General features: G+C 43.3%; 1 protein-coding gene across 1 annotated transcript; it reads left to right on the top strand.

Moving 5' to 3' along the window:
• Window positions 1-761: 761 nt before the first annotated feature.
• Window positions 762-26,570, top strand: TOR3A (torsin family 3 member A). The gene is made up of 6 exons (XM_020984319.2): window positions 762-1,580; window positions 4,441-4,554; window positions 10,233-10,498; window positions 14,973-15,148; window positions 25,080-25,204; window positions 25,647-26,570. The coding sequence occupies exons 1-6, from the start codon at window positions 1,265-1,267 to the stop codon at window positions 25,895-25,897; spliced, it is 1,248 nt and encodes a 415-aa protein (XP_020839978.1). The 5' UTR covers window positions 762-1,264; the 3' UTR covers window positions 25,898-26,570.

Genomic DNA, 26,570 nt, shown 5'->3' with positions numbered 1-26,570 from the left:
AGTCCCTGCAGTGAAGGAAGGAACCACGTCTTATCTAAATTTTGTAATACATGTATATTACATTGAAGGGAGCAATGCTATGATGCAGGAGGACTTCAGGATTAACAGAATCCTCAAAATCAAGCCTTCTTCACTGGAGAATACTCCTGGTAAGCTCTGGGGCATCTAGGATTCCTCTAGAGCTGGTGGATGAGACTTCTCTTGTAAATAAAATTTCCTGTGTATATAGACCCCCTTCCCCCAATTACCCAGAGGCCTTGGGGACCTAGAAGGACAGTAGGATTACATTAACAATAGCTGTCACCTAGATAACACTTTCACATTTACAAATTGCATCCTCTAACAAACAGGCCAAGTAAGTCTGCATTGTCATGTTTCACTTTTGAGACTCTGAGAGGGGAAGTCACCGACCCAAGGCCCCTCTGCTAGTCCCCCTCAGAGCAGGGACCAGAATTCAGATCTATTTACTCCTAGTTTTTTCCCTTTTGGATCATGGGGCCTGAAGCAGCAACAAGAGTGCAGAGCATGGAAAGTGAGGTTCACCAGTGACTGCAGCAGTGCGGGTGGCCTGGGCTGGGCCCTCATTTCCCTCTGGGGGATCAGACTACCTGACTGCTAAGGGCCTTTCTACTCTCGGGTCCCACAGCTCGGCATATTTAATACACCTCAGGGGCAGAACTGTCCCCAGTGGGAACCTGCAGGAACTGGTGTGACCTTGGCTTGAAGCTGCTGCTGCCTGTCCAAGTGATTGGCAGGGACAGTTTCAGAGCCTGGCTGCACCGTTCTTCCCCACCCACACAACCTTCCCCAAATACGCTGTTTCCTGATAACTGAGACAGAACTGAAAGTCCCTCCCTCCACCGCCAAGTCTTTCAGGGGCTGGTTTAGTATCCCAGGGTTCATATCTTACGGACTGCCTGTCCTGGGGCCCGGCAGGGGCTGCGGCTGCTCCCACAATTGCCTTGGGCCGCTTTTGCCTGTGTTTGGGCTTCGGCTGGAAGGGGTGGGGGAGGAAGAAGATGGCAAGCTGCCCTCGCTGACGCCAACTGCCAGTCTTGCCCCAGTAAGCCAGCCCTTAGTGCGTAGGAGTCAGCAAGAGCCTCTCTCCCGCCCTGACAGCTGGCACCGAGTCTGTTGCCCTGGCAACACCAATCCCAGGCTGACGGGAAGTGAAAGAGCCTCCCAACCCACCAGCCCAGGCATTTCAGGGAGCCCGGAAAGGACCCAAGCCGAGAGAGGAGCTAGCCTAGCCCGGGGCGCCCTGATGCTCACTTCAGCAGCCAGCCCCAGAAGACACTGGGGACATCCGGTTCCTCCAGGCCACCGAGCCATGTTGTCCCGGGGGCCTGCCCTGCTTCTCTGCCTTTTACTGCTGCTGCTGCCTGAGGTGGCTGGTGAGGACAGGGCAGAGAGCTGGTGGGACAGAGCGGGGGCCCCTACGGTCAAAAAGGTGGGGAAGGGCCTGAAGGACCGGGTGAATGCTGTGACAGCTCTCTCCAAAAAGTACTGGGCTTACTTTGCCCGCCAAGTGTGGCCCCAGGACTGTGATGAGGAAAAGGAAGCTGCCTCGAAGCCATTGGGTAAGACACGGCAGCCCCATCACCCCTTCTTCCCAGCCCAAGGCATCTCCTGATCAATAATTATAACTGCCATCCACACAGAAGCACCAGTTTGGAGCTGACAATTCCTCAGAAGCCATCTAGCCCAATCCTTCACATTTTATAGAGGAAGCTGAGGCTTAGGGGACAATTAAGTGACTTGTCCAAAGTCACATAACTAGTAAGCTTTAGTGGTAGGATAGAAACATAGTTCCCCTGGGCTCTAGAGTAGAGCCCATGCTCCTTCCCCTCTACTGCATGACCTCACAAAGTTGTGGGGTTTGCAAAGAGCTTTATGGACATTATTTTATTCCTTAATAACGTTCTCTGATAATATCACCCCCAGTTTATTAATGAGGAAACTGAAGCTTGCAAGTTTTTGCCATTGGGTCACAGATTTCCATCTGGAAGTGAACTTCTCTTGTCTGATCTGTTTATTTAAGAGACCTGCCCATGGTGGTACACAGCTGGGAAATGTCAGAGGCAGGCATCCTAATCCAGGTCTCATTTGACCTCAGAGACCTTTGTTCCACCCCACTGCCTATCTATGGTCCTGACAAACCCACATATCCTGCCTGGCCCTGGTAGGACCCATTGTAACCAGGCCCCACATAATCTCCTAGATGTTTGAGAATCAAGGCTTGGAGGAAGGTCTGGGATGTGAAGAGTTTAACTGAATTTGTGTCCCAACTACCCCAGGTCCCTGTAGTCTGGGGCTCCAGAAGGCTCACCAGTGAGGACCAACTGAGTGGTGCCCTTCATCCCTTCTCGGGTTCCATTCAGTTATTCAGCTATCCCATGTTGACTGTCAACATGGTCTCTTTTCTTTCTTACGTCTCGGGAGCACAGCCCAAAATGGTGGACTGTGGGTAGGCCAGCCTCAGACATGGTGGTCGGTGCTGGGCATCAGAGATACCTTCCTTCCCTTTCCAACCCAATCTCTGGATCTGTGTGTCCTTGGTGACGTTCCCCCTTCTCCACCACAAGTACTGACAAGGCATGCTCATTTACTCTCTGGGCTGCCCTGAACCCCAGGGTTAAGAGAAGGAGCTGTCCTGAAGAAGAAGCATTCAGATGGAGAGGCCTGGGACACCCTGCTAGAGGTTTGTGAATCTCCCCCTGGAACAGCTGTACTGAGCCGTGCCCTCACTCTCTCCTATTCCCTTGACTTTCATAGAGCCCGTGATTTAGGAGGAATCCAGGAGTATAACAGAACAGCTAAGTGGTGCAGCTTATAGAGCACCAGGCCTGGAGTCAGCAAGACTTGAGTTCAAATCTGACCTCAGACACTTACTAGCTATGTGACCCTGGGCAAGTCACCTAACCCTGTTTGCCTCAGTTTCCTCATTTATAAAACTAGCTGGAGAAGGAAATGGTAAACCACTCTAAGTATCTTTGCCGCGAAAACCCCAAAAGGGTCACAAAGAGCTGAATGCAATTGAAAATGACTAAACAACAGCAACAAATAGGCATAAGGGAAAGCTTTGGCCTGGGAGCCAGGAGACAAGTGCTGGCTCTGTCACTAACAAGCCATGTGACCTTGGCTAAGTCTCTTTACCTCTTTGGGCCTCAGTTTCTTTATCTGTAAAGCGGAAGAGGTTGGATGATGCAACTCAAACCAAATCCTGTAACAACAAATACTGGAAAAATCCTCCGTCCAACCAAAAAGACTTCCAAGCTTCAGCAATATACCCATTTATTTCAAATTGTATTGAACACAACAAAATTTCACTGTGACAAAGGAACTGGCGCACGTCCTAGCTAGAATTTTGTTATAATGGGGTTTAACATAGAAAACCAATGTTTATTTCCATCTGGGGTGGTTCTGCATTAGGCCTGGGGGTACATGCATGGAAGTAAAGGATGAGAACAGGGATGCCAAGATGCCAAGTATGTGAAATCTAACATTTTGTTCCCTGGGGAATTTGAAGCTCCAAGTCATTGGGGAAAGGAATAAATGGTTCTTGGCTCTCTAAGCTGGTGACCTCTATCGCACCTTTATCTCCTTGTGCAGATGACTGGGCAGCTGCCCTGCTGGACCCACTGGACTCTTCCTCAGAATAGAGTCAGCCTCACCACTCTTAGTTAGACAAGAGGACTCCAGAGGAAAGGAGAATATTACAGGCGGTATGGTACAGGGACAAGAACACTGGCTTTGAATCCCAAAGTTACCAACCTGTGTAGCCTTGGACACTTCACTTAAAAATGGAAACAAACAAATGTGTTTTAAGTTTTTATTATGTGCTAAGTACCTTATTGGAGGTCTGAGAATACAGATACAAATGCAAAGTAGTCCTTGCCCTCAAGAGTCTTACATTCCAATTGAGGGAGACAGTGGCCTTGGAAAGTTATGAGGAATGGATCCACTGGGGAATTGGTTGACACCCTTTCCAGGAGTGATGGTTATTGATTTGTTTGTGTCTGGAAAGGACATGGGAAAGGGAAGGTAAAGTGAAGCATGGTGGGAACTAGGCCTGTATTTAGTGGGGGGTGTGAGGTGAGAACCCAATAAGAACAGAGGGGCAGCAGGATGGGAGCTCTGGGGATGAAGAGATGGTTTCTTAGTGGTACCGTCTGGTTCTCAGTTTCTTTCTCTGCAGAGGGAGGCAAATGATTTCCGAGGTTCCTTCTGACTGTAAATCCTATGATCTGAGTTCTCAGAAAGCCCCTTTCCCAAAGCCCTGGCACTCTGTTTACCAGTCATAGGGTGGTGCCAAGAGATAGAAACGACTTTCACAAAAGAAGTTGAAGAATGAAGACTTCTTTGCTTCCTCCCAGGCTTCATCCACCTCCCAGTGCTGCTGTTCTTGTCCATTTTTCCTTCTTTGTATTCCTTCTCTAGGGTGGACCCTTCCCCTACTTGGCCAGAGATACCTGGGTATTCTTTCCAACTGGTACTGCCACTTCAAGGAGTGCTGTGACAGGGATGACTGTAGGATAATCAATAACATCACAGGTAAAAACAGTAACAGCAACAGCTCACGTTCATACAGCATTTTACAGTTTTAAAAGTCCTTTTTTGGTTTGAGTTTTGGAACAGAATCACCTTAGAATCTTAGAAATTGCATCATCCAACTTCCCAACTTTACAAATAAAGAAACTGAGGCCCAAAGAGGTAAAGGGACTTAACCAAGGTCACATGACTTGTAGGTATGCTATTAGCTTCATTTTATACTTCAGGAAATTAAGGCTTGGAGAAGGGTCAAATAACTTGTCAAAGGGGAAGCCATTTGGTTAAGGATACAGGATCAGCAAGTAAGGGAACCTGGGCATTGGCCCCATTTCCACAAATGAGATAATATGTGAAAAGTGCTTAACATAGTGCCTAGCATATAGTAGGTGCTTAATAAATGCTTGTTCCCTTCCATCTTCCACATTCTCAAGTTTAGTACTCTTTCTATTATATCTCACTGACTCTCTGGAAAAAACCTGTATCCCACATGGACAAAGGAGACAGCTAGGTGTGCAGTGGAGAGAGTGCTGGGCCTGGAGTCAGGAAGGCCTGAGTTCAAATCTGACCTCAAATGCTTATTAGCTATGAGATCCTGGGTAAATCAATTAACCTATCTGCCTCAGTTTCTTCAACTGTAAAATAAGAATGATAGTAGCACCTATCTCCCAGGGCTGTGAGGATCAAATAAGATAATACTTGTAAAGCTTTTACATAGTGCCTGGCACATAGTAGGTGCTTAATGAATGCTTGTTTCCCTCCCTCCAAAGGAAGGGACCCTGGCATCCTAAGTGAGGGGAGGTAATCAATCTATTAACAAGCATTTATTAAGTAGCTGCTTGTATCAGCGAGTATGCTAGGCACCAGGGATATAATGATAAGAATGAAACAGTCCCTGTCATCGATAGAAACAAAATACATACAAAGAAAATGCAATGATAGGAAAAAATACAAGGACTAGCTGCTGGGGGTGTCAGAAATAGGCATCATGTAAGAGGTAGAGCTCTTTCAGATGAATTTTAGGAAGCCAGAGATTCCAAGAGGCAGAATCCTCTAAGAGGAAAGTATGTTTATGGGATGAGTCAAAGTCTGTCCAAAATCACCGAGACAGAAGATGGACTGTGATGGAGGCAGCTTAAATCGTGATCAGACCTCCTGTATATTGTCATTCAGTGCCGTTTTGTAGCCTGACCACATGAGCCAATACTGACTGAGCAACCTGATTATGTGTGGGTCACCCCAGAGGCAGGGAAGCATAGGAAAACAGGGGGTCATTTCTCCCAGGCCACCCACTGGTGTCAGGAGTGGACTAGTGTGGAACACAGCTGAGAATATTCTGAGCCCAAGCATTCTCTGTGAGCATCGAATGAGGGCGTGAGATCCCCCTAAGCCATAATTTGTTAAATATTCAGAAATAGCTCTTCTCCTAACATTAGGTGAAGGGTCCCAGAAGCTGTGGGTGATTGTGCTGTATTTCACTGCAAACAGTGCTAATTTCAGAACAGTTTCTTTGTAAGGAAAGTAAGAATGAAGGCCAAACACACAAACATTTGCAGCTGCTTCTTGTAGGCATTACCCTGTGCTGGTGTGCTGGGCTAGTTTAGATGCTGACCTTGCCCTCACGGAACTTGCTACCTCTTCTGGGCATGTGGCAAACAGATAAAACTACAATATGCGTGATGGTTTTAGAGAGCTAAAAACTGTTCCAAATCCTAGGAGGAAGGTTCTTATTGGCCATGGCAATCATGGAAGTCTCCATAAGTAAGGAGTATTTGATTTGGGCTTTATAGAATAAGCAGAAATTCACTAGGATGAATCAATCTGTCAAACAACAAGTATTTATTTAGTACCTGCTATGTGCCAGGCACTGTGCTAGGCATAGAGAGTCATTAAAAAAAAAAAGAATGCAACAACTTTACTCATAAAGAGCTTACCATCACAGGGGGGCGATAACAAGTAGATATAGAAATATATACAGCACAAATGTAAAATTAATAAATACATATAGCTGAATACAAGGTAGTCTGGGAGGGAGGGCACTAGCAATTGGGAGGATTAGGAAAAGGTTTCCTGTAGAAGACAGTGGATGAGCTACATCTTAAAGGAAGAGAGATACCCTGTGAGGCAGAGGTAAGAGGGAGCCCATTCTAGTCATGGGAGATGGCCAGTACAAAGATACGGCAATGGGAGATATTGTGTCATGTGTGAGGAACAGAGAGACAGCCAATATTGGCTGGATCACAGAGTGTGGAAGGGGAGGAATGTCCTATGAAGCTGGAAGGACAGGGTGTAGCGCTAGGTTGTACAGGGTTTTAAAAGCTGAACAGAAGAATTTAGATTTTATCCTAAAAGGAATAGGAGCCAGTAGAATTGATTGAGTAGAGGAATCACATGATCAGATCTGTGCTTAAGGAAAATTACTTTGGTAGCAGCAAGGGGGATGGACTGGAAGGAGACTGTGGCAAGGAGACCAGTCACAAAGCTGTTGCAACAATTTAGATGAGAGGTAATGAGAGCCTGAACTAAAATGGTAGCTATGTGAGTGGAGACAATGGGTCAGATGGGAGAGATGTTGTAAAGATAGAAACGTCAAGTGGTCAAGATGGAGAGAAAAAACAATTAAGCACGGGGAACAGTGGGAGCAAAGGCATGGAGGTGGGAAAGCCTATTTGGGGGGTGAGCTATCCAGTTTGGCTGAAGGCGAGCAATAAAAGATTAGCCTGGACGGGTAGGATGGCTAGATTGTGGCAAGCCAGCCAAAGAGCATGAACTTTATGAAGTGTCCATCAAGGAACTTACTGATATGAGTGACATGAACATGAGAAAAAGGGGCATTTTGTCACATGGTTTTGAAGGCTGGTTTGTATTTACTTTGTATGTATTTTGTTTCAACTGACAAGTACATGTATCAATTTCGTCCAAAGGAATGTAGGCTCCTTGAGGGCTGGGACTATTTCATTTTTGTCTTTGTGTTACTTCCCTTGCACAGTACTCGGCACATGGAAAGGAAAGACCTGTTGAAATAGACCCATAGATGATGGTAACTCATCTGTAATAGGATGATGGAAGTGGGAAAGAGAAGAGAATGGAAATGAACTATGTTTTGTAGATAAAATCTGGAGGATGTGACTTTGAGATGATTGAATGGATATAAGATGAGAGGGAGAAAAAAAACCCAAAGATAATCACATGCCTATAAATACACAGTTTGTAAACAGGAGAACCAGAATTTGAACTTACTTCTCTAGCCCTACAGGAGGGCATCCTGATAACCCACATTTTTCCTGCATCTTGGCAGTTTTTTGTTTTTTTCTTTAGGCAATTGGAGTTAAGTGACTTGCCTGGGGTCACACAGCTAGTAAGTGTCAAGTGTTTGAGGCCAGATTTGAATTCAGGGCCCATGCTCTATCCACTGCACCACCTAAGTGCCCCTTCTTGGCAGTTTTTTGAGAATAACTGAGTTGATCCAGGCTTTGAGCATCTTGAAATTGTGGTGGTCCCCATTAGCAGGATGTACCTTTAATGTCTCCAATGCCTTTAGTAACTGAATACTGTAGTCTAAATGAGATGCTGGCTTCTCAGCTTTCTCTAGTACTCCTTTCCTAAGGGCGCCATAGCCAGTCAATCATAAAGGCCTTTCTGGTCACAACAGCTCCTTCATTCAGCCTCCCCCCAATTCTACCTTCACTCAGGAATTTTGACTTGAGCATTCCTTGTTCCCTGTGATGATAACGGTGATAACGCCCATGACATCTATTTATTAAATAAGTTCTAGTTCTAGGTGATAGGAGAAATACAAAGTTTGGATGAGAAATGTCTTCATGGAGTTTACAGCCTAGTAAAGAAGTCTACAATCTAATAGCAACGATCCTGGGAGGTAGACTGTGCAGGTAGTTTTATTCCCATATCACAGAATAGGGAGTTTGGGAAAGGTGAGGGGATGTGCTCAAAGTCACATAGGAGACAAAAAGGGGGAAACAAAAAGCAGCTCCTCCCCACTACATGGTCATTGGCCTCTATCCTACAAAATATAAAGGCTAGGAGTAACTTTGAGAATCCTTTCTCCGTGTAAGTGATCCCACAAATGAAACATTTCAGAAAATCTCTAAGATCTTGAAGAAGTAGATTTTATAACATTTTTCAGTTCCAGGCAGAAGGTATCCATGCTTCAGGCAGGCATTTGGACTAAATGACCTGGTAAGCCCCTTGTAGTTCTGAGACTCCATCTGCATAAATTTGGAGCTAGAAAAATAAAGATCACAAATACACACACACACACATCCATCAGTCATCTCACAGTAACATAACTTGGTTGAGGGCCTAAAGTAATGCAACTATATTGAAGGATAATCTAATCCCAGTCTTCCATTTTTTTATATGGGGTAAAGATCACCCAGTCCAACATCTTCATTAAAAAAATTAGGAGGCTGAGGATCAGAGGGATTAAATGTCTTGCCCAAAGGCACATATCCAGTAAGTAAGGGGACTAAGATTTGAACTGAAATCCTCTGATTCCAAATCCAGGGCTCTTTCCACTGTAATACACTATTTTTCTGTCTTTATGTCCAGTTAGTAAGCTCCTTGAGAGCAGAGGCTGTGTCATCATTCACATTTCTATCCCCAGAGACTATCCCAGGGCCTTCACATAGTAGATGCTTAACATGTTTTTTGAATTTATTTGTTAATCAGTCAATAAACATTTATTAAGCACCTATGTGCCAGGCATTGTGTTAAGCTCTGGGGATACAAAGAAAGGCAAAGAAAAAAATGTTCCTTTGTTAGGGATCTGTAAGGATGTAGAGGGCCACAGGCTGTTCATGAGGTCTCACTGATGGGCGGAGGCCCCTCTGTGGTGACTGATCCATGAGCAAGATTGCCTGGTTCGGTGCTCCATTCTATGCATCTCTAACTTCCCTAGTTACTCATTAGTCATTAACAGTATATTTGTGATCGGTGGTAGGCAAGTGCACGGACTGTGCATGCACTGTCCTTGAGCACAGCATGGGCTGTATGTCATTGTAACATGAGACAGAATTCTTGTTATTTTACTATACAGGTGAGTGCTTTGCTAACAATAAACAGAGTTGCTGCCATCTTTTCTCCCGCCTCATCAGTGCATGCTTGGAGTGAAAGAATCAAGCTGGTCTTGATTCTTCAGGTGATTGGGAAACCCTAGGTCCTAGGTAGGCTCTGTAACCAAGTGAAGAGGTCGTGACAGTCCTTGCTCTCAAGAAGCTCAAAATATGATGGGAGAGATAACATGCAAACAATTATGTACAGATAAGGTATAGGCAAGATAAGTGGGAGAGGACTGACAAAGGGAAAGTACTAGAATTAAGGGGAATTGGGAGTCTGCTGTCCTTTTTGCTGCAGTTTAGGCCCATTGATTTCTAGGTCTATTCTCTGGTGTGACAGAGAATGACTGATCCCTAGCACCTCCATATAAAAAATGGAAGACTGGGATTAGATTATCTTTCAATATAGTTGCATTACTTTAGACCCTCAGACTAGTTATGTTACTGTGCAATGACTGATGGATGTATGCGTGTGTGTATTTGTGCATTTGTGTATATACATATACATATATATGTGTATATATATAATACACACACACACACATATATATATATATATACACACATATATACACATATATCTGTGTGACTTTTTCCCTCTCCTCTTAGGCCTGGAGATAGACCTAAGCACCCGACTACATGGTCAGCACTTGGTCCGGGAAGTGGTTCTGAAATCAGTAAAGGGCTTCCTCTCAGTGCCTCAGCCAGAGAAACCTCTAGCTCTGTCATTCCATGGCTGGTCTGGCACAGGCAAGAACTTTGTGGCTCGGATGCTGGCAGATCACCTGTACCGAGACGGGCTGGAGAGTGAGTGTGTTCAGGTGTTCATCTCCATGCTTCACTTCCCTCATCTGAAATATGTGGACATCTACAAGGTGAGAAGCAGCTCTGGAGGGTCTATGGAGAATATCTTCAGCCATGAGGCCATGGTCATGGGAGAGTCCTGCCCATAAGCCTCATTGGCTGCCACCTAGGCTGAGGGATGCTACAGAAGACACTGCAAGGAAGTGGGCAGGCTCTCTTGAAAATGTCAAAGAGTGGATCAATCAGCAGTGGGAGGGTGAATTTCCTGATTTCAATAAGGACAAGAGAGGGGTTAACCTTTAAAAGAGATCAGCTTCTCTGCCCAGCTTTTCTCTGTTTAAATGCAAGCATGGGGGCTGTGGTACTTCTGAGAGGGCAGGGAGGGTATCATGTAGGCTAGGTCTAGGGAGAGGACATCGCAGTTCCTCTGAATCCAGCTGGAGAATGAAGTGGGATCACCCTTTAAGCCCTGACTTTGTGATGTTGTCAAACAACATAAGATCCTGAGATTTAGAACTGGAAGAGACCTCAGAGCTCAGCTGACCCAACCCCCAGAAATGAAATGATTTGCCACATGTCATCGATAAACCTGCATAGGAATAAATAGTATGCCATAGAATCATGGAGCATGAGAACTGGATAGGCTTTTTCTGATGGCTGAAGTACCAAAGGACAGTGTGGTGTAGTGGACAGATGCAGAAAGACCTGGGTTCAAGTCTTGTCTCAAATGCATACTGGCCACGCAACCCCAGGTAACTCTCGTTGCACTAGGCACCTCTCTAAGACTATAAGTTGCAGAGAAAGTACCAATATGCATTGGTAGAGGGAGTTTCTTCATCAGTATGATGAAGAGTGAACATAATAAATGCTTATTGACTGACTGATGCTGATGAAATCATAGCTCTATTCCAAAGTACCAAAATCCTGTCACCAACGAAACTGTTATCAGTAACCCTAAGGTTACATCACAAAATCACAGGAATGTATAATAGATTATTCTCAAAACATAAAGAATGAATTTTGACAAAATCTTCAGTAGTATATTTCAACAAACTTCTTCTAAAGTGTTACTTTGAGTTCTCATCAGGCCATGGAGATGACCCTGGCTTCTCAAAGTCTAGACTAGCAAAGCATATGTTCTGCCAGATCTCATCAAGCTAGAAAAAAAGTTGGCATCCTCAACAAATGTCTGTTTGTCATCCAAGACCAGCTAGGTAAAGTTTAGAGAGTTTTAACGTGAGAGTGTTGGCAAGAATGGTAGCTTTGGGGTCAGGAAGACCTGCTTGCCAAGATGTTGATCTGGATCCGTGAAAGGAGTCCTCACTCTGATGGAATCCTGGATGATATTAAATTAAACCAAAAGTTAACATGAAGAACCCTTGGTATAAGAGCCGAGAAATAATATTGTGGAGGTAATCTACAGATGAAGATTGGTAGATCAGGAGGACCATGAATTCTTGGGTGATAATTACTGAGAGATAATGGAGCATTGGGTCAAGGTTGAGTATGGAAGAAAGTAAAATCAGAATAGGATATATATGGAAATGTGGAAAGAATCCTGGATTTGGAGTTGCCAGGTCTGAGTTTACATTCCAGTTCTGCCATTTTCTCCCTGGGTGTTATTAGTCAAATTGACCTTGTGGGGCCTCGGTTTCCTCATTTGTAAAGTGAAGAGTGTGAAACTTCAGAAGTCTCTTGCATCTCTAAATGCTCCCTTGATGTTATTGGAGAGTTATCCTTCTTTGGTTTGCAGTTTTAATTTTTAGAGTTTTTTCTTTTGAAATTGTTAAGGTAATTTATTGGGAAGCTCATGTTTAAAAAAAGGTGGGGGTGGAAAGAAGCACAATGGCATAGTAGCTAGAGCAAGATTTTTTTTTTTTTTGGCTAGGCAGTGGGGTTAAGTAACTTGCCCAGAGTCACTCAACAGTAAGTGTTATGTGTCTGAGGCCGGATTTGAACTCAGGTCCTCCTGAATCCAGGGCCGGTGCTCTGTCCACTGCATTACCTAGCTGCCCCTTAGAGCAAAATTTCTTTAATGTGAGGTGCATGGGGGCATCTTTGGATAGATTCCAGGGGGTCCATGAACTTGATTGGGGGAAAAAAATCCCATCTTTATTTTCACTAACTTCGAACTGAAATTTAGCCATTTCCTTCAGTTATGAACATAGACAACAAAACATCATTCTGAGGAAGGGTCTGTAGGTTTCACCAAACTGCCAAAGGGGCCCATGACACAAAAAAGGTTAAGAAATCTTGGGCTAGAAGGTCAGCCTTCTTATCAGGAAGATATGCATTTAAATCCTGCCTCTGACATGTATTAGCTGTGGGACTATGGGGCAGGTAAGTCACTGAACCCCTCAGTGCCCCAGGCAACTTCCTGAGTCCCATTGTAAATGTGCATTCATTGGTGGGTAGTTTCTGCCCTGGGAATGCAACCCTCCTCCCACCATCTATTCCCCTCAAGAAGAGATGGATTACCATTGAAACCTGCTAGTTTCAGTCTGAACTTGTACAGCAAAGTTTGCTTAAGTGAATGGGGATGTTGCCTAAATGTTAACAATACCCTCACCTCAAAATTGTACCTTATTATACAGAAACTAAAGGCCTCGTTGATCAATTAGATGATGCCAGATTGCATCCAGGGTTCTTCAAATTCATCAAGGAATGACGTGGCTAGGATCAAACAGACAAGCGGACGAGCTCTGCGGCTCGGCCCAGGACTTTTGACAATATTCTACAAACTTTTATTAAGTTTTATATTGAGTACTGTCCCGAGCACTGGGGGAGGTACACAGTGTAAGTACTATGTAAGTGCATGGTCCCTGCCTTCATGAAGCTTGTCGTCTAATAGGATATAATAACACATTTAAATTGTTTCATGCTTTAATAAACACAATCTAAATGTGGGCAGCACTTTATCTACAATAACGCTGAAGTCAGGCATTGCAAATATTGTTATCCCAATTTAAGTATGAAGAAATTAAGGCTCAGAGGGAAGTAGTTTACTCATAATCACACATTTAGAATCAAAGGATCACAGTCAATTTCCATCCTAGAATAGCTCTAACCATTTAAAAAGTTCTTTCTACTGAGCCAAAATCTGCCTCTTTGTAATTGCTACCCACGGGTTCTCTGTAGTCAAATGTAAGGAAAATAAACTTCTCCGAATGACAACCTTTGAAATATTCAACGACAGTGAGTGAGCATCACCGCCCCCCCCCCCAATTTTCTCTTGTCTAGGACTAAAGGGCTGAGATCTGGAGTTGCTGTGTTTGTGTACACCCGTGAGTGCATAAGTTGGTGGTGTTGTGTGAATAGAAGGGCATGCTCTGTGTATGGTGGTTAGAGGGGTTAGGAACTCTGTAGTTTGTAACTGGTTACTATATGGCCTAAATTAATTCCAGATAAGGTGAAGATTTCTAGGTGCCCTCAATACTTTCTATTCACCACTGTGCTTTAGAAAGAACTTCTTTTCGGAGCTAAAGAAAGATAGATTTGTCCATAAGATCAAGGTGTTTTTTTCAGTGTGGGCATTCCTTCCACCATCACAGATCAAAACTCCTCCAGGGCTTAATTCTTGCAGAGTTGCAATGACTGAAGAATTCACTACCCTGTGGCCAAGCTGGCCATGAGTTCCTTGTGTCCTTAGGGGGTGGACATATAGTTTGTTACCACCATCATATTTGAAGCTGCTCTAGCTTGTTAGGAGCTGACAGAGTCCTCAGGAAGCTAGGGTCCCCTCTGCACCCCCAGGGACCCTTGGAGAAGGATTTCACTGGAGTAATCCAGTATTTTGTAGAATACCATAATAATAGCTAGCATTTCTGTAGCATTTTAAGATTTGCTAAGTAATTCACATCATTTATCTTCACAAAAACCATCAGAGGCAGGTGCTGTTATTAGCCTTATTTTACAGACGAGCAAAAACCAAGGCATACAGAGGTTATGTGACTTGCCTAGGATCACATAGATAATAAGTTTCTGAGGCAGGATTCACCTCAGTTCTTTCTGACTCTTAAGTCTAGCACCATATCCATTACACCACCTAGCTGCCTCTAGTAATCTATTAACATTAGTAATTGATAAGAGTTCATCTCACATAGCTTGGCATAACTACACACTACCTTCATCTCTTTACAACTTCTGTAATAGTCTCAGCTGGAACATCTACTCTGGGGACCATCTAAGAGGTTCCTGCCCCTCAGTTCACTCCCAAAAGCAGAAGCTGTTTTTGGAGAAATGACACCCTGGTCCTACCCATGATATCGGCTAGCATTTAGATAGCACTTTAAAGTTTGCAAAACCCTTGACAAATCTTGACAAATCTTATCTCATTTTATCCTCACAGCAACCCCAGAATGTAGGTACTATCCTTATCCCCATTTTACAGTTAAGGAACTGGAACAGACAGAGGTTAAATGACTTTCCCAGGAAGAATTTGAACTCAGGTCTTTCTGACTCCAGGCCCAGCATTCTATATCCAACCCAACACCTAGCTAGCTGCCTTTAATGACTCACTCTGGCCTTCCATTTATCTCCATGCAGGAAAAGCTGATGGAACAGGTGAGTGACACAGTGCGGCGCTGTGGCCAAGCCCTGTTTGTCTTTGATGAGGCTGAGAAACTGCCCCCAAGTCTGCTGGAGACTCTGAAGCCATTGCTGGATCACTATGACACCATCAAGGAGGTAGATTACCGGAGAGCCATCTTCCTTTTCCTCAGGTGAGAACAGGGGAACAAGAGAATGGAGGGGCCAAAGTGTAAGCCAGGAACCCCCACTCCCTTTGCCCTGCTGCCTGGGTATTAACGTATGGCCAGATGGAACTGAGTTTGTCATGTACCACAACACATGTACCCCTTGATTCTATATTCCCTCAAGCTGTTTTCCAGTTGCGTTATGGGTTGCTTTTTTCCCTGAAACTAACCTATAAGAGACTTAGTCATAAGGATCTCATTTCCCCTCTGTGTTGAACAGTCTTGGGCACCTGGTACTCAATAAATAAATTTTGGTTGGTTTATGGAGTAACTACTATACTGAAGGCAAATGGATGAGAAAGGATGAAGTAACTGTTACTTAGTAATATTACTTAGTATTACTAAGGAAGACTGAGTAATCTCCTTAGATTTAAAGAAAAATTGTAGCTGCCTTGCTTTCTAAAATTATTTGAATACAGGAAGATGTAGTAGATAACTCTTCAAGGAGGCATCCTATGTCATTTAGCACCCCTTGCATGCAGGGCCAGGGGAGAATTTATCCCCATTTTAAGGAAAGGTAGATTGAAGTAAGCAAGGTGAGCCCATTTGGCAACATTTCTTTGTCCACTAAATGACTTTTCCATATCACACCTGGACATTAAGAGGGTAGTATCAACTGGGGAGAAGATAAAAACTCCAGGTAACTTGGAGGATTGCTTTCAGAGGTAACTCCTTTCTAGGTGGAAAAGTGTGAAGTGGGTGCACTTAGGTGCATCTCTTCACTGAAGAAGAGGAGTCCGGGGCTGAATTGGCTTCATAAAATGACTCCTCAAAAATCGTCTGCCATGACTTCTTGACTAACTTAGGAGGGACTACATATTGCTTTTATTCATTCATTCATTCATTTATTGCATACATTTCTCTCCTTTTGTATTCTCTTCCTTCCCAATAGCTCTAGGCCCACATTTATTCTCCATTTTCACTTAAAATGATGACTGCTACTTCTCCTTTCTCTTTATTCTTTCCTTCTCTCTTCTCCTTTCACCCCGATCCCTATTCTCCTTCACGATCACACAGCAAGCACCATGTGAGAGTAAGAAGCTGGAGACTTTTTGATCTGTGTTTCTTAGGATGTGGCAAGCAAAAGAGAATTTAGTGGGGGGTTTTTTAAATCCAAAGTGTTGTGGCTCTCTTTAAGGGTCAGCCAGTCAGCAAGCATTTATAAATGATCCCTGTCTTCAAGGAGCTCATTCCCAAGAGGTAGGGAGGAGGGAGCCCAGGATGGGAGAGGCAAGACCCAGGGAGAGGGAGGAGAAAGGATCACAGTTAAGTTTTTAAGTAGTAAGGGCATTTGGCCCCCAAAACTTCACAAATTAGTAAAAATTGCAACAAGTGGCTGGTAAGCATTGTTCTAGACAGCCCTCACCTTTTATGTTCTGTTTTCTAGACTGGTAAGACAGGCTCAGTCTTCCTTACTCCTCTTGTTTTCTTTGGTCAGATGAAAAGCCTAACTACATTCCCACTTTTCATCTGTTGGGAAATCACTTGCATGCACCCACTGGCCTTTGATGTGTATAGATTTCATAATGGCACAGAGGTCAGGCTGTGAGCTTTTTCAGATAAAAGTTTGCTTTTGTAATATTTGGGTCATTGACCTCATTCAACATGCCCTTCTCCCCAAGCTGTCTCCTGTCTGCCCAAATCATCACCTTTCCCCCACTGACTTGTCTTCTTTACAATTGCCAAGGTCTTTGGACAAGCTTTGAAGGAGACAACCTTGAATCTCTGGGAGAAAGCTGCCAACAGGAAAATATTTTCTAGTTTAAAGTCTAACTTAATGGTAATAGTTTGGTGACACTTCTCACCGTCAGCTCCCTATGAAGTCAACCATTCAGTTCACCATGTTTATTGAATCTGTTGGATAGAGAGCACTGAATTTGGTGATGTGTATAAAGAAACTGAAGGTAGCAAAAAATGACTTTTGTCTCATAGAATTGGCAGGAAGTGGCTTTAAAATAAACAGAAACTTAAGTTCTAATAGATTTAGAACTACGTGCACAAATGTGAAGGGAACAGGAATCCTGCTCTAGTTGGAGCTGATTGAGCACAATCATGCAGGAGTCTTTGGGTGAAGGTTAAAGGAAGCCCTTTCATATGCTTTAGGTAGTTAGGGATTGTGTGCATTTTTATCCACTTCCATTATCAAGTGCAGTTAATGGACTTTAGGAAAATCTCTAAGCCCTCTCTATAAGGCCTATAGAAGACATGGCAGGTAAGAGACTGGCGGAAGGCTGGGGTGCCAGACAGTTGCTTTAACACTCCATCAAATACAAGGATTACATCTTCCCCAGTGTCATTACAGAGTATTTGAATGCCTTCTGATTCTTGTTTAAAGCCTGGGACCTGTTTTCAAGTATCCTAAATAAAGCGGTAGAATATAGTTAGATTCTGTATGGGTAAATTGTTAACAAATAAACACTGGAGGGGTTTTTTGCTTTTATTTAAAGAACTTTTTGTGTTTGTAGGAAAAGCAGGCACACAGAAAATGCTTGTGACCAACATAGCCTTTTTTTGGAGGACAGGGATAGGAACAGGAAGTGGACATAGGATTTCATTAGTAGAGAGAACTCCCTCTCACCAGTGCAGATCAGCACCTTCTTGTCAGTTTATAGTCTTAGAGTTCCCCAGAGGCCTAAGAGGTTAAGTAACTTGTCAAGGGTCCCTCAGACAGCCAGTCAGAGGCAGGAACATGAACACAAGTCTTCCTAACCTTCCAGATGGGCTCCCTGTCCATTATGACAAGCTCCCTCTCTTTATTGCAGAAAGCCTCTTAATCCTGAAAACTCCCAAGCCTGAACTTGCTCATGGAGGTGGAGGAAGTTTCCTGGTTCAGCTCTCAGTGGTTACTTTCCTGATGGGGAGCTGCTCAGTAGGCTTAGGGCCTGTAGAGCTAATGAGGAAATGTAATTGCACTCACTTGTAAGAGCAATTGTTTGGAGAAAATGGTGGTGAGCTGTTTTCTATTCTGACAGGGACAAAGGAGAAATATTTTAACTTATGGTCAGAGGAAGACTCGTAGAAAGAGTCGTAGGTCAAAGGTCAGGACCCTAGGTCTTAGTACCAGTTTTGCCATAAACTAAGTCATATTCTATTAGGGAGTGGTTTAGCTCAGTCTACACAACACTAATATGGACATACCACCATGTATTTCATGGGGATGTATGAGAATTAAGTGAGGTCAAGAAAAAGTATTATGCATACAAACTATTTGAGAGTGGGAAATTTCTCTCCCTAGACATCTTTATGAAAAGCATAGACATCTATCTATGTCTTACCTGAAACAATGATGTGACTTCCAGAGGTGACTTCCTGACCTCTGATTTTTTTTTATTGACTCAGAACCAAATATTTAGATGGGTTACATTGGATAAGGCTGAATGGTCCCTCTGTACTATAAGTATGGTGGTGGTTGAAACTGACACTCAGGACAGTTTCTCCATTGATGAAATGGGGTGAAGATCAGCGTTAGCCTAAGAAATACTTGCTAGGGGTAAAGTATGGGGTTAAGGATGAGAGACCTTGGTTGTTGGAAGAGACCTTAGCGATCATCTAATTCAACTCCTTATGTTACAAAAGGTACAATCTAGTCAGTCAATGAACATTTATGAAATGCCTATTAAGTGCTAGGCCAGGCCTGTACAACATACAGCCTGTGGGCCGCTTGCAGCCCACCAAAGGATTTCAGGCCTACATAAAATGTAGGGTTGCCACTGCGCACTCTCCTGTTTGTAATGTGACCAGTGGAAACCACCCATTGTCAGTCTATGTCTAGCCTAACCTATCTGTGGCTGAAGAAGTTTACAAGTTGTGCAAGTCTGTGGTAGGCACTGTGCTAAGTGCTGGGGATACAAAAAGAGGCAAGAGATTGTTTCTGCCCTCAAGGAGCTTACATTCAAACCAGTAAGACCACAAGCAAACACATATGCCCAAACACACTGTGTACAGGATGAAAAAGAAACAACAGAGGAAAGGCAATAGAATTGAGGGGTTGGGTTTTAGTATACTGACCTCCTTGCTGTTACATGAACAAGACACTCCACCTCTCAGCTCTAGGTTTCTCTATAGCTGCAATTCCCCCATGCCTGGAATGCTCTTTCCTCTTCTCTGCTTATAAGCCTCCCTCGCTTCCTTCAAGTCCCAACTGAAAACTCATCTATAGCAACAGATGTTTGAGACAGGCTGCAAAGGGCAAAGTGACAGGACCTGGCAACAGACTGGAAGTGGGGGCAGGGTGAAGAGTCAGGTTGATGCCTAGGTTGCAAGCCTGAGGGACTGGAGGATGATTTTGCCCTCTATGGTAATAAGGAAAATTTGGTGCTGTGGGGGAGGGGGAAAGGGTGTTAGGGGATGAGATAATGAGTTTGTTTTTGGACGTACTGAGTTTAAAATGTCTACTGGACATTTGAGATGTCTAAAAGGGTAGTTGGAGATACAAGATTAGGGGTCAGTAGAGAGGTTAGGGCAGAGATAAGTATATTTGAAAATTGTCAGTGCAGTAATTAGATTCATGGGACCTAATGAGATTACCAAGTAGTGTAAAGAAAATAAAGAGAATGGGCACAGTGGATATAGTACAGGAGGACCTGAGTTCAAATCCAGTCTCAGACACTTGACACTTACTAGCTGTGTGACCCTGGGCAAGTCCCTTAAATCCATTGCCTAGCCACAAAAAATAAATAAACAAAAGCTACATAGGGGCAGCTAGGTGGCCCAGTAGATAGAACTCCAGCCTTGGAGTCAGGAGGAACTGAGTTCAAATGTGGCCTCAGACACTTGAAACTTACTGGCTATGTTTCCCTGGGCAAGTCACCTAACCCTGAACGTCTCATCAAAAAGAAAAAAAAAAGACAAACAACAAAAAAAGAAAGAAAATGTAGAGAAGAGGGTCTAGAACTGAACTCTTTGGGAAACTTACACTTAAAAGGCATAACCTGGATGAGGATCCAGCAAAAGAAACTGAGAAAGAATGGTCCAATAGACAGGGGGAGAACCAAGGGAGAGAGTGGTGTACTGAAAACCTAGAGAAAGGATTAAATCAAGGAGAAGAGGATGATCAACAGTGTCACAAACTGCAGAGTGGCCAAGAAGAATGACGACTGATGAAAGACCATGGCATTTGGCAATTAAGATCTGGTCATTTTAGAAAAAGCAATTTCAATGAAATGACGAGGTTAGTAAGAGAGTGAGAGGGAAGTGAGAGACACCCATTGTAGACAGCCTTTTCCAGAAGTTTTGGCCACAAAGGGCAGAAGAGATATAGGATGATAGCTAGCAGGATGGAAGGATCAAGAATTTTCAGGATAGGGCAGGCATTGGGCATGTTCACAGGCAGTAGGGAACACACCGTGACAATCATTTATCAATGAGAGAAAAGACAAAGAAAGTCTAAGGCATTTGCTTCTGGGGGAAAAAGAATAAAGCCTAGACATGCTATAAAGGCAAGGAAACATTTGCTGCATGGAAAGATGAATTGGGCTTGGGAACTGAGAGATGCGGCAGCCCAGGATTGCCTGGGTTTGGGCCCCAGTGCTGCTACTTATTAGCTAGCTGTGTAACATTGCGCAACCCACTGAAACGTCTTGAAACTGAGGTTTCTCTTCCATCACATGGAGACGACGTCCTCTGTGAAGTTTAGGTATGTTCAGAGGCTGTAGCATGGTAAGTTTATAGCTAGAAGGGACTAGTTATAAGTCACCTAGTCCAACGCCCCTCCTTTTACAAGATGAGAAAACTGAGCGCCAGAGGTGAAGTTATTTGAACCTAATTCCTCCAAATACAGTGTGCACCATATAAACATGGCCATACTGACCAAAATTTGGGGAAACCCCCTTTTCAATACAGGAAACTGTGAACGACTGGGGACCACATAATTCTCCTGAAGGTGGCTGGGAGAGATTCTGGGCAGAGGTTTATGCTGCGTTGTCATTTGGACACCCTCCAGTTAAGGGAGGTAGATTTGTCTAAAACACTTCACCTTCTGTAGATAATAACACTCCAGGGCATTCACTTGGCTGTGTAACAGGGCTGGCTTTTCACCTGATGACTGATTATGTATTCTCTGGGTATACAAATGACTAGAAGTTGCAATCCCTTTCCAGACCAGTCTTCCCGTAGGTCAAGTGAGCTGGCACAGGGTGAGGAGTTAAGCAAGAACTTTAGTAAACAGGGGGAAAAAAGGACAGCTGGAGCTATGCAAAGAGCAGTAGGGCCCTAGAAGAAAAGGGTGGTTGTGTGGTTACAGGTTACAGGCATTTCTTTGTAACCCATGCAGTAACCCATAGCACCTAACACCCATGGGTGCTCAAGAGCCAGATTAATGCTGAGAATAGTCAGATTGGCCTCACAGAGCTGAGAAATATCTGACCAGGGCATGAACCATTAAACCACAAAACTTTAAATAAGGTGAGGAAGGTTAAGTGACTGGTCCCAGATCGCATGGTGTAGATGGTAACAATTAGCAAAGCAGATGTGAATCTGGGTCATCTGTCGTCAAACCCTGCTGATGCCAACATGCTGAGGTCTGCCTGTTGAGGCTTTGGCAAAGGGAGAGGGAAAGAGAAAGGAGAAGGAAGAAGGAAGCAGGGGGAGGGTGCCTGCTTTGCATCTGTAGGGGCCATAAATGATTCACCCAGGAAGTGGATGTCTAATGACATCCAGAGAAAACGCCAAAGGCTCATATTAAATAACAGGGTTGTCCTTCCCATTATTCCTCAAACAGCTCCTAGGATTTGCAAATAATGTCATTAATATTTTTAAAAATACATTGCATTGATGGGTGGCAGCTAGGTGGCGCGGTGGATAGAGCACCGGCCCTGGATTCAGGAGGACCGGAGTTCAAATCCGGCCTCAGACACATAACACTTACTAGCTGTATGACCCTGGGCAAGTCACTTAACCCCACTGCCTCGCCAAAACAAAACCAAAACAAACAAACAAACAAAAAAACCAAAATACATTGTGTTGATGCCTTTTGTTTTTATATCACAGAAATTTCTGGGTGGAAAAAAACCTTCTTCTACTCACCTCCAAATCAAACTCTTCTTATAACAAAGAAAAAACAATTGAACATAAATGCCAAATATAATGATTACACCGGACAATCTATACGCCATTTTATTCTAGCAATCTCCCGACTCTCTGCCACAAGCTTTATTTGATCGTTTGTTGTCCAGGACCATTTTTGGTTTTTCAGTTACTTAGGAGTTTAACTTCATGTTATGGATCTTTCCATTCACAGTATTGTCGTCCCTATGCATGTGTCATTCTTTTGGAACTGCTTATCTCATCTCACCATCGATGTTTATCTGCATCAATTCATACAAATCTTCACGTTTCTCTGAATTGCTCATTTTCTCACTTCTTACTACATCCATATTCCATTATGTCCATAAACCTAACTTTTTTCAGCCATTTTCCAACCAATGGATACCAACTTTGTTTCTAGTTGTTTACTACCACAAGAGGTGATGCTATGAATATTTTGGTATCTTTCTGTCTTTTACTCCTTTAGGAAATTTGCCCAGTAGTGGGATCACCGGATCAAGGGTATTGACAGTTTGGTCACTTTTTTTGCGTAATTTCAAATTGTCCTCCAGAACATTTGGGCTAATCCACAGCACCACCAACAGTGCCTTCTGACCACCAACACTGTTCCACTGGGGTCAGCTTTGCCAATTTGTAGGGTATGAAACCCAGGCAAAAAGAGTCTCTGCTCTCAAGGAGCTCACACTCTGCTTGTAGAGATTTACATGCAAGCAACTATGTCTCAAAACGATTTGTTTTCATTTGAATGTCTCTTAACAATCTGCCATTTGAAACATATTTCCAAATAGAGTTTGAAATTTTTCTTTTGAAAACTGTTCATATACTTTGACAATTTATCTATTAGGGAATGACTCTTTGTGTTATATATTTGTACAATTGATATATATATGTGTATGTATATATAAAAATCTTGGGTATCAGATTTTTATCAGTGATATTTAACACAAAGTTCTTCTTGCTCTTCAGCTTATTTGATCTTCATTGATTTTGTTCTTACAAAAGCTTTTTCATTTTATGTAACTGAATTTGTATTTTGTTTTTTATGATCTTACCCCACCCTCATCCCACTCTCTCATAAGTACTTGAACAGTCTAATTAAAGTTTTCACCTTCTCTCTCTCCATTGATAGTGAAAAATGAGGAATGAAAGGGCCAGGAAAAAAAATAATTGTGGGTCTGATGAATCCAAATACAATAACAATTAGACCCTGAATACTGATGATATTAGGTCATATTTCTATAGTACTCTAAGGTTTACAAAGCAAATTTCCCACAATGACTCTGTGGAGGCAGATAGGTACAATATTATAATTACCACTTGACAGACAAAGGCATAGAGAAGTGAAATGACTTGCCCTAAATCACACAGTATGAGAGCTAGCTTATGATCATAAGTTCAATATTCCAATATGGTGGAAAATAGTGCATCTACGTGGCACAGTGGACAGAGTGCTGGCCCTTGAGTCAGGAAGACTCATCTTCCTCAGTTCAAATCTAAATTCCAGACACTTACTAGCTGTGTGACTCTGGGCAAGTCACTTAAAACCCTGTTTGCCTCCATTTCTTCATCTGCAAAATAAGCTGGAAAAGCAAATGGCAAACCACTCCAGTATCTTTCCCAAGAAAATCTCAAATGGAGTCACAAAGAGTCGGACTTGACTGAAAAACTAAACAACATGGCGGAAAATGACCTGAAATAGAAAGCTGAAGACCTAGATTGAATGAATGAATGTACTTATAAAAATTTACTACATGCAGAACACTTTGAATACAACATAAAAGTAAGCCAGAACATACTCTCAAAAAACTCACATTCTAATGTGGGAGATAACACATATGGAGGGTTTAAGATTCCAGTTGAAGTTGCTACATACAAGTAATCTTGCTACAAAGCTTCTTTGTCCCCTTCTGCAAACTGGAGACCATCATTATGTAGAGTGCAAGAATTCATCCTTTAGACAGAGGAGCTATCCGACCTCTGACCCCCTTTGTTGTAGTTTGTCATCATTCCCTTATGCTAAGATTCTCTATTTGTCTCAGGTACTTTCGGCACCTTAGAAGTCTTAGGGAACAGGGAGAAAAGTAACTACCAGGGACATTTATATGGTGCTTTAAGGTTTGGAAAGTGCATTCTCTCGATCTCTCTTTCCCCCTCCATCACCACATTTGATCCTCACAACAACCCAGTGAGCTAAATTCTTCAGACTTCATTATGTCCATTTTGAAGAGATTAAGCACAGGCACTGGTGATGGAATCAGGACTTGGGTTCGAGTTCTGATTCTTCAGCTACTTTACTATCTGTGTGTGGGTTACTCACTGAATTTCTCTAAGATTCAGTTATTTCATCTACAAAAGGAGGGACTGACTAGAGAACCTCTCAGATTCACAGTCCTACTTAATTTTATTGGCTTCTCTCTGAGATTTTTTTTTCAATTTATTCTGTATTTATCATGTCGGTACCATGGTTGTTTGCGTATAGTCTTTATATTAGACTGGGAGCTCCTTGGGCTGTTGTTGCACCTTCCTCTGTATTTCCAGCAGTGTCTGACATGTAGCGGATGCTTAATAAATGCTTGTTGACATCAGCTCCAATGCTAAAGGCCTGATCATATGATTTGCCCCTACAGCTACAGAGAGAGCCTTGAATTTGTTAGGTTCTGGCTGCTTCAATGCAACTTAGGTGATGTAGTTAGTAATCTCTCCCCTCTCCAACTTTTGGTTTAGAATAGGATTTTTCAGCGAAGGGTGTGGCTCTGCCATATCCTCCCCAAACAAATGCACTATTCTGTTGGAAGGTGTTTTGGTACAAAAAGAGGAGGAGAGAAAAATAACTAGCCCTTTCATGCCTTTCCAGTAACCTTGGGGGCAACACCATCAATGAAGTGGTCCTGAGCTGGCTCAGGGCAGGACGCTCCAGGGAAGAGATCACCATGGAGGACCTAGAGCCCTACCTCCAGGCTGACATTCTGAAGTCCACAGGTAATCAGCCGAACCAAAGTCAGGCAGCTACTAGGAGTGGAGAGGGGCAGTTAGGCAGCCTTCGTGATAATAGGTATGGGAGGGAGGGAGGCAGTTACTAAATGTTCATCTTGCTATGCCAACGTGGGACAGATTTGAATCTTCCATTTCCTAGACCTGATTTTGCCCAAAATCAGTGTGAGTGTGTATGAGGGAAGCTGAACTGGTCCTTCATAAAGATTCTCTAACAGATGAATTTGAGACAGTGACCCCAGACATCTTTTGATGTGAATATCCTTTCTCTTCTATAATGCAGAGTGGGAAACTGACCCTTGGCATTTTGGCAAAGGTTATATAATTTTTTAACAAAAGCAGGAATCCTTCTGTCCCCTGCCTCCTGAAAGTTTCAGTGGTACAGGACACGAGTGCTGAGGGCTTCTATGACATTGGATCTTGTTTGCAGATAGCAACTTCGGCCACAGCGGACTCGTGAAGGAAAACCTGATGGACTTCTTTGTCCCCTTCTTGCCACTTGAGTACCATCATGTCAAACTGTGTGCTCGAGATGCTTTCCTGGGCCGGGACCTTGAGTATACTGAAGAGGCACTGGACAAAGTTGCCAAGATGATGGTGTATGTACCCAAGGAAGAGAAACTCTTCTCTGCTCAAGGCTGTAAGTCCATCTCCCAGAGAATCAACCTCTTCCTGCCTTGAGGGCCATGTGAGAAGATTGCATGAAAGCAGAGGAAGCCTGTTCTTTACCTCTCCACTGACCAAAGGGCCTCCCAGAACATCACTTGACATCCAGACTCTTACAGGAATATCAACTATGGAACCCTTTTACCTTGGGGCTTTGTAGGGCAGGAAGAAAAGCCTGAGCTCTAGCAATTGGGTATCTGAAGAAGGGCTACTTCCCAGTCCTTAAAATTATTTTGGTGCCTTTTAGTGGAGCCTTCCATGGGGTGGACAGTGGCTGCTGGACAGTGGAAGGGGCAGGTTTGTACACAAATAAGGACAATGTGTAAAGTGAGAAGTTGAGTTGTTTAAAGTGAAAGTGAATCCTAGTTGTACAGCTCTTAAAGAAGCCCAGAACTAAGAAGAAAATGAGGTTTAACTTAAACTTAAATAGGGGTTAAGAGCCTCTCTACTTCCAAGTTGTGTCACTGGAACATCCCAGATATAACCAGTGGGAATTCAGGAACAGAAAGTGAGACAGAGTTTTAGCCAGTGCCGGCAAGGTTTAACTGCCAGGGGAACGTTAGTGCAACTTTTCTGTTGCTTCAGATTTTTAAAGAGAATTAACTTTTTTTTTTAAGTTGGGGGAAGGAAGAGGAAGAGAGAATTTATGTTAGATGTGTAAAGATTAAAAATTTATATTTTCCTAAAA

The sequence above is a fragment of the Phascolarctos cinereus genome, unplaced genomic scaffold (genome assembly GCF_003287225.1).
Source record: "Phascolarctos cinereus isolate Bilbo 61053 unplaced genomic scaffold, phaCin_HiC Scaffold_5;HRSCAF=322, whole genome shotgun sequence".
In the NCBI taxonomy this organism is placed as follows: domain Eukaryota; kingdom Metazoa; phylum Chordata; class Mammalia; order Diprotodontia; family Phascolarctidae; genus Phascolarctos; species Phascolarctos cinereus.
Note: the sequence above shows the minus strand (reverse complement) of the source record. Positions and strands in the feature narration are given on the sequence as shown.

What these genes read in the sequence shown, in the direction of transcription:
- TOR3A (XM_020984319.2), top strand. Translation starts at nt 1,265, where the DNA reads ATGCTCACTTCAGCAGCCAGCCCCAGAAGACACTGGGGACATCCGGTT. An exon ending in GCCATCTTCCTTTTCCTCAG is followed by an intron (nt 15,149 to 25,079) that starts GTGAGAACAGGG and finishes ATGCCTTTCCAG; the next exon opens with TAACCTTGGGGGCAACACCA. An exon ending in TGACATTCTGAAGTCCACAG is followed by an intron (nt 25,205 to 25,646) that starts GTAATCAGCCGA and finishes TCTTGTTTGCAG; the next exon opens with ATAGCAACTTCGGCCACAGC.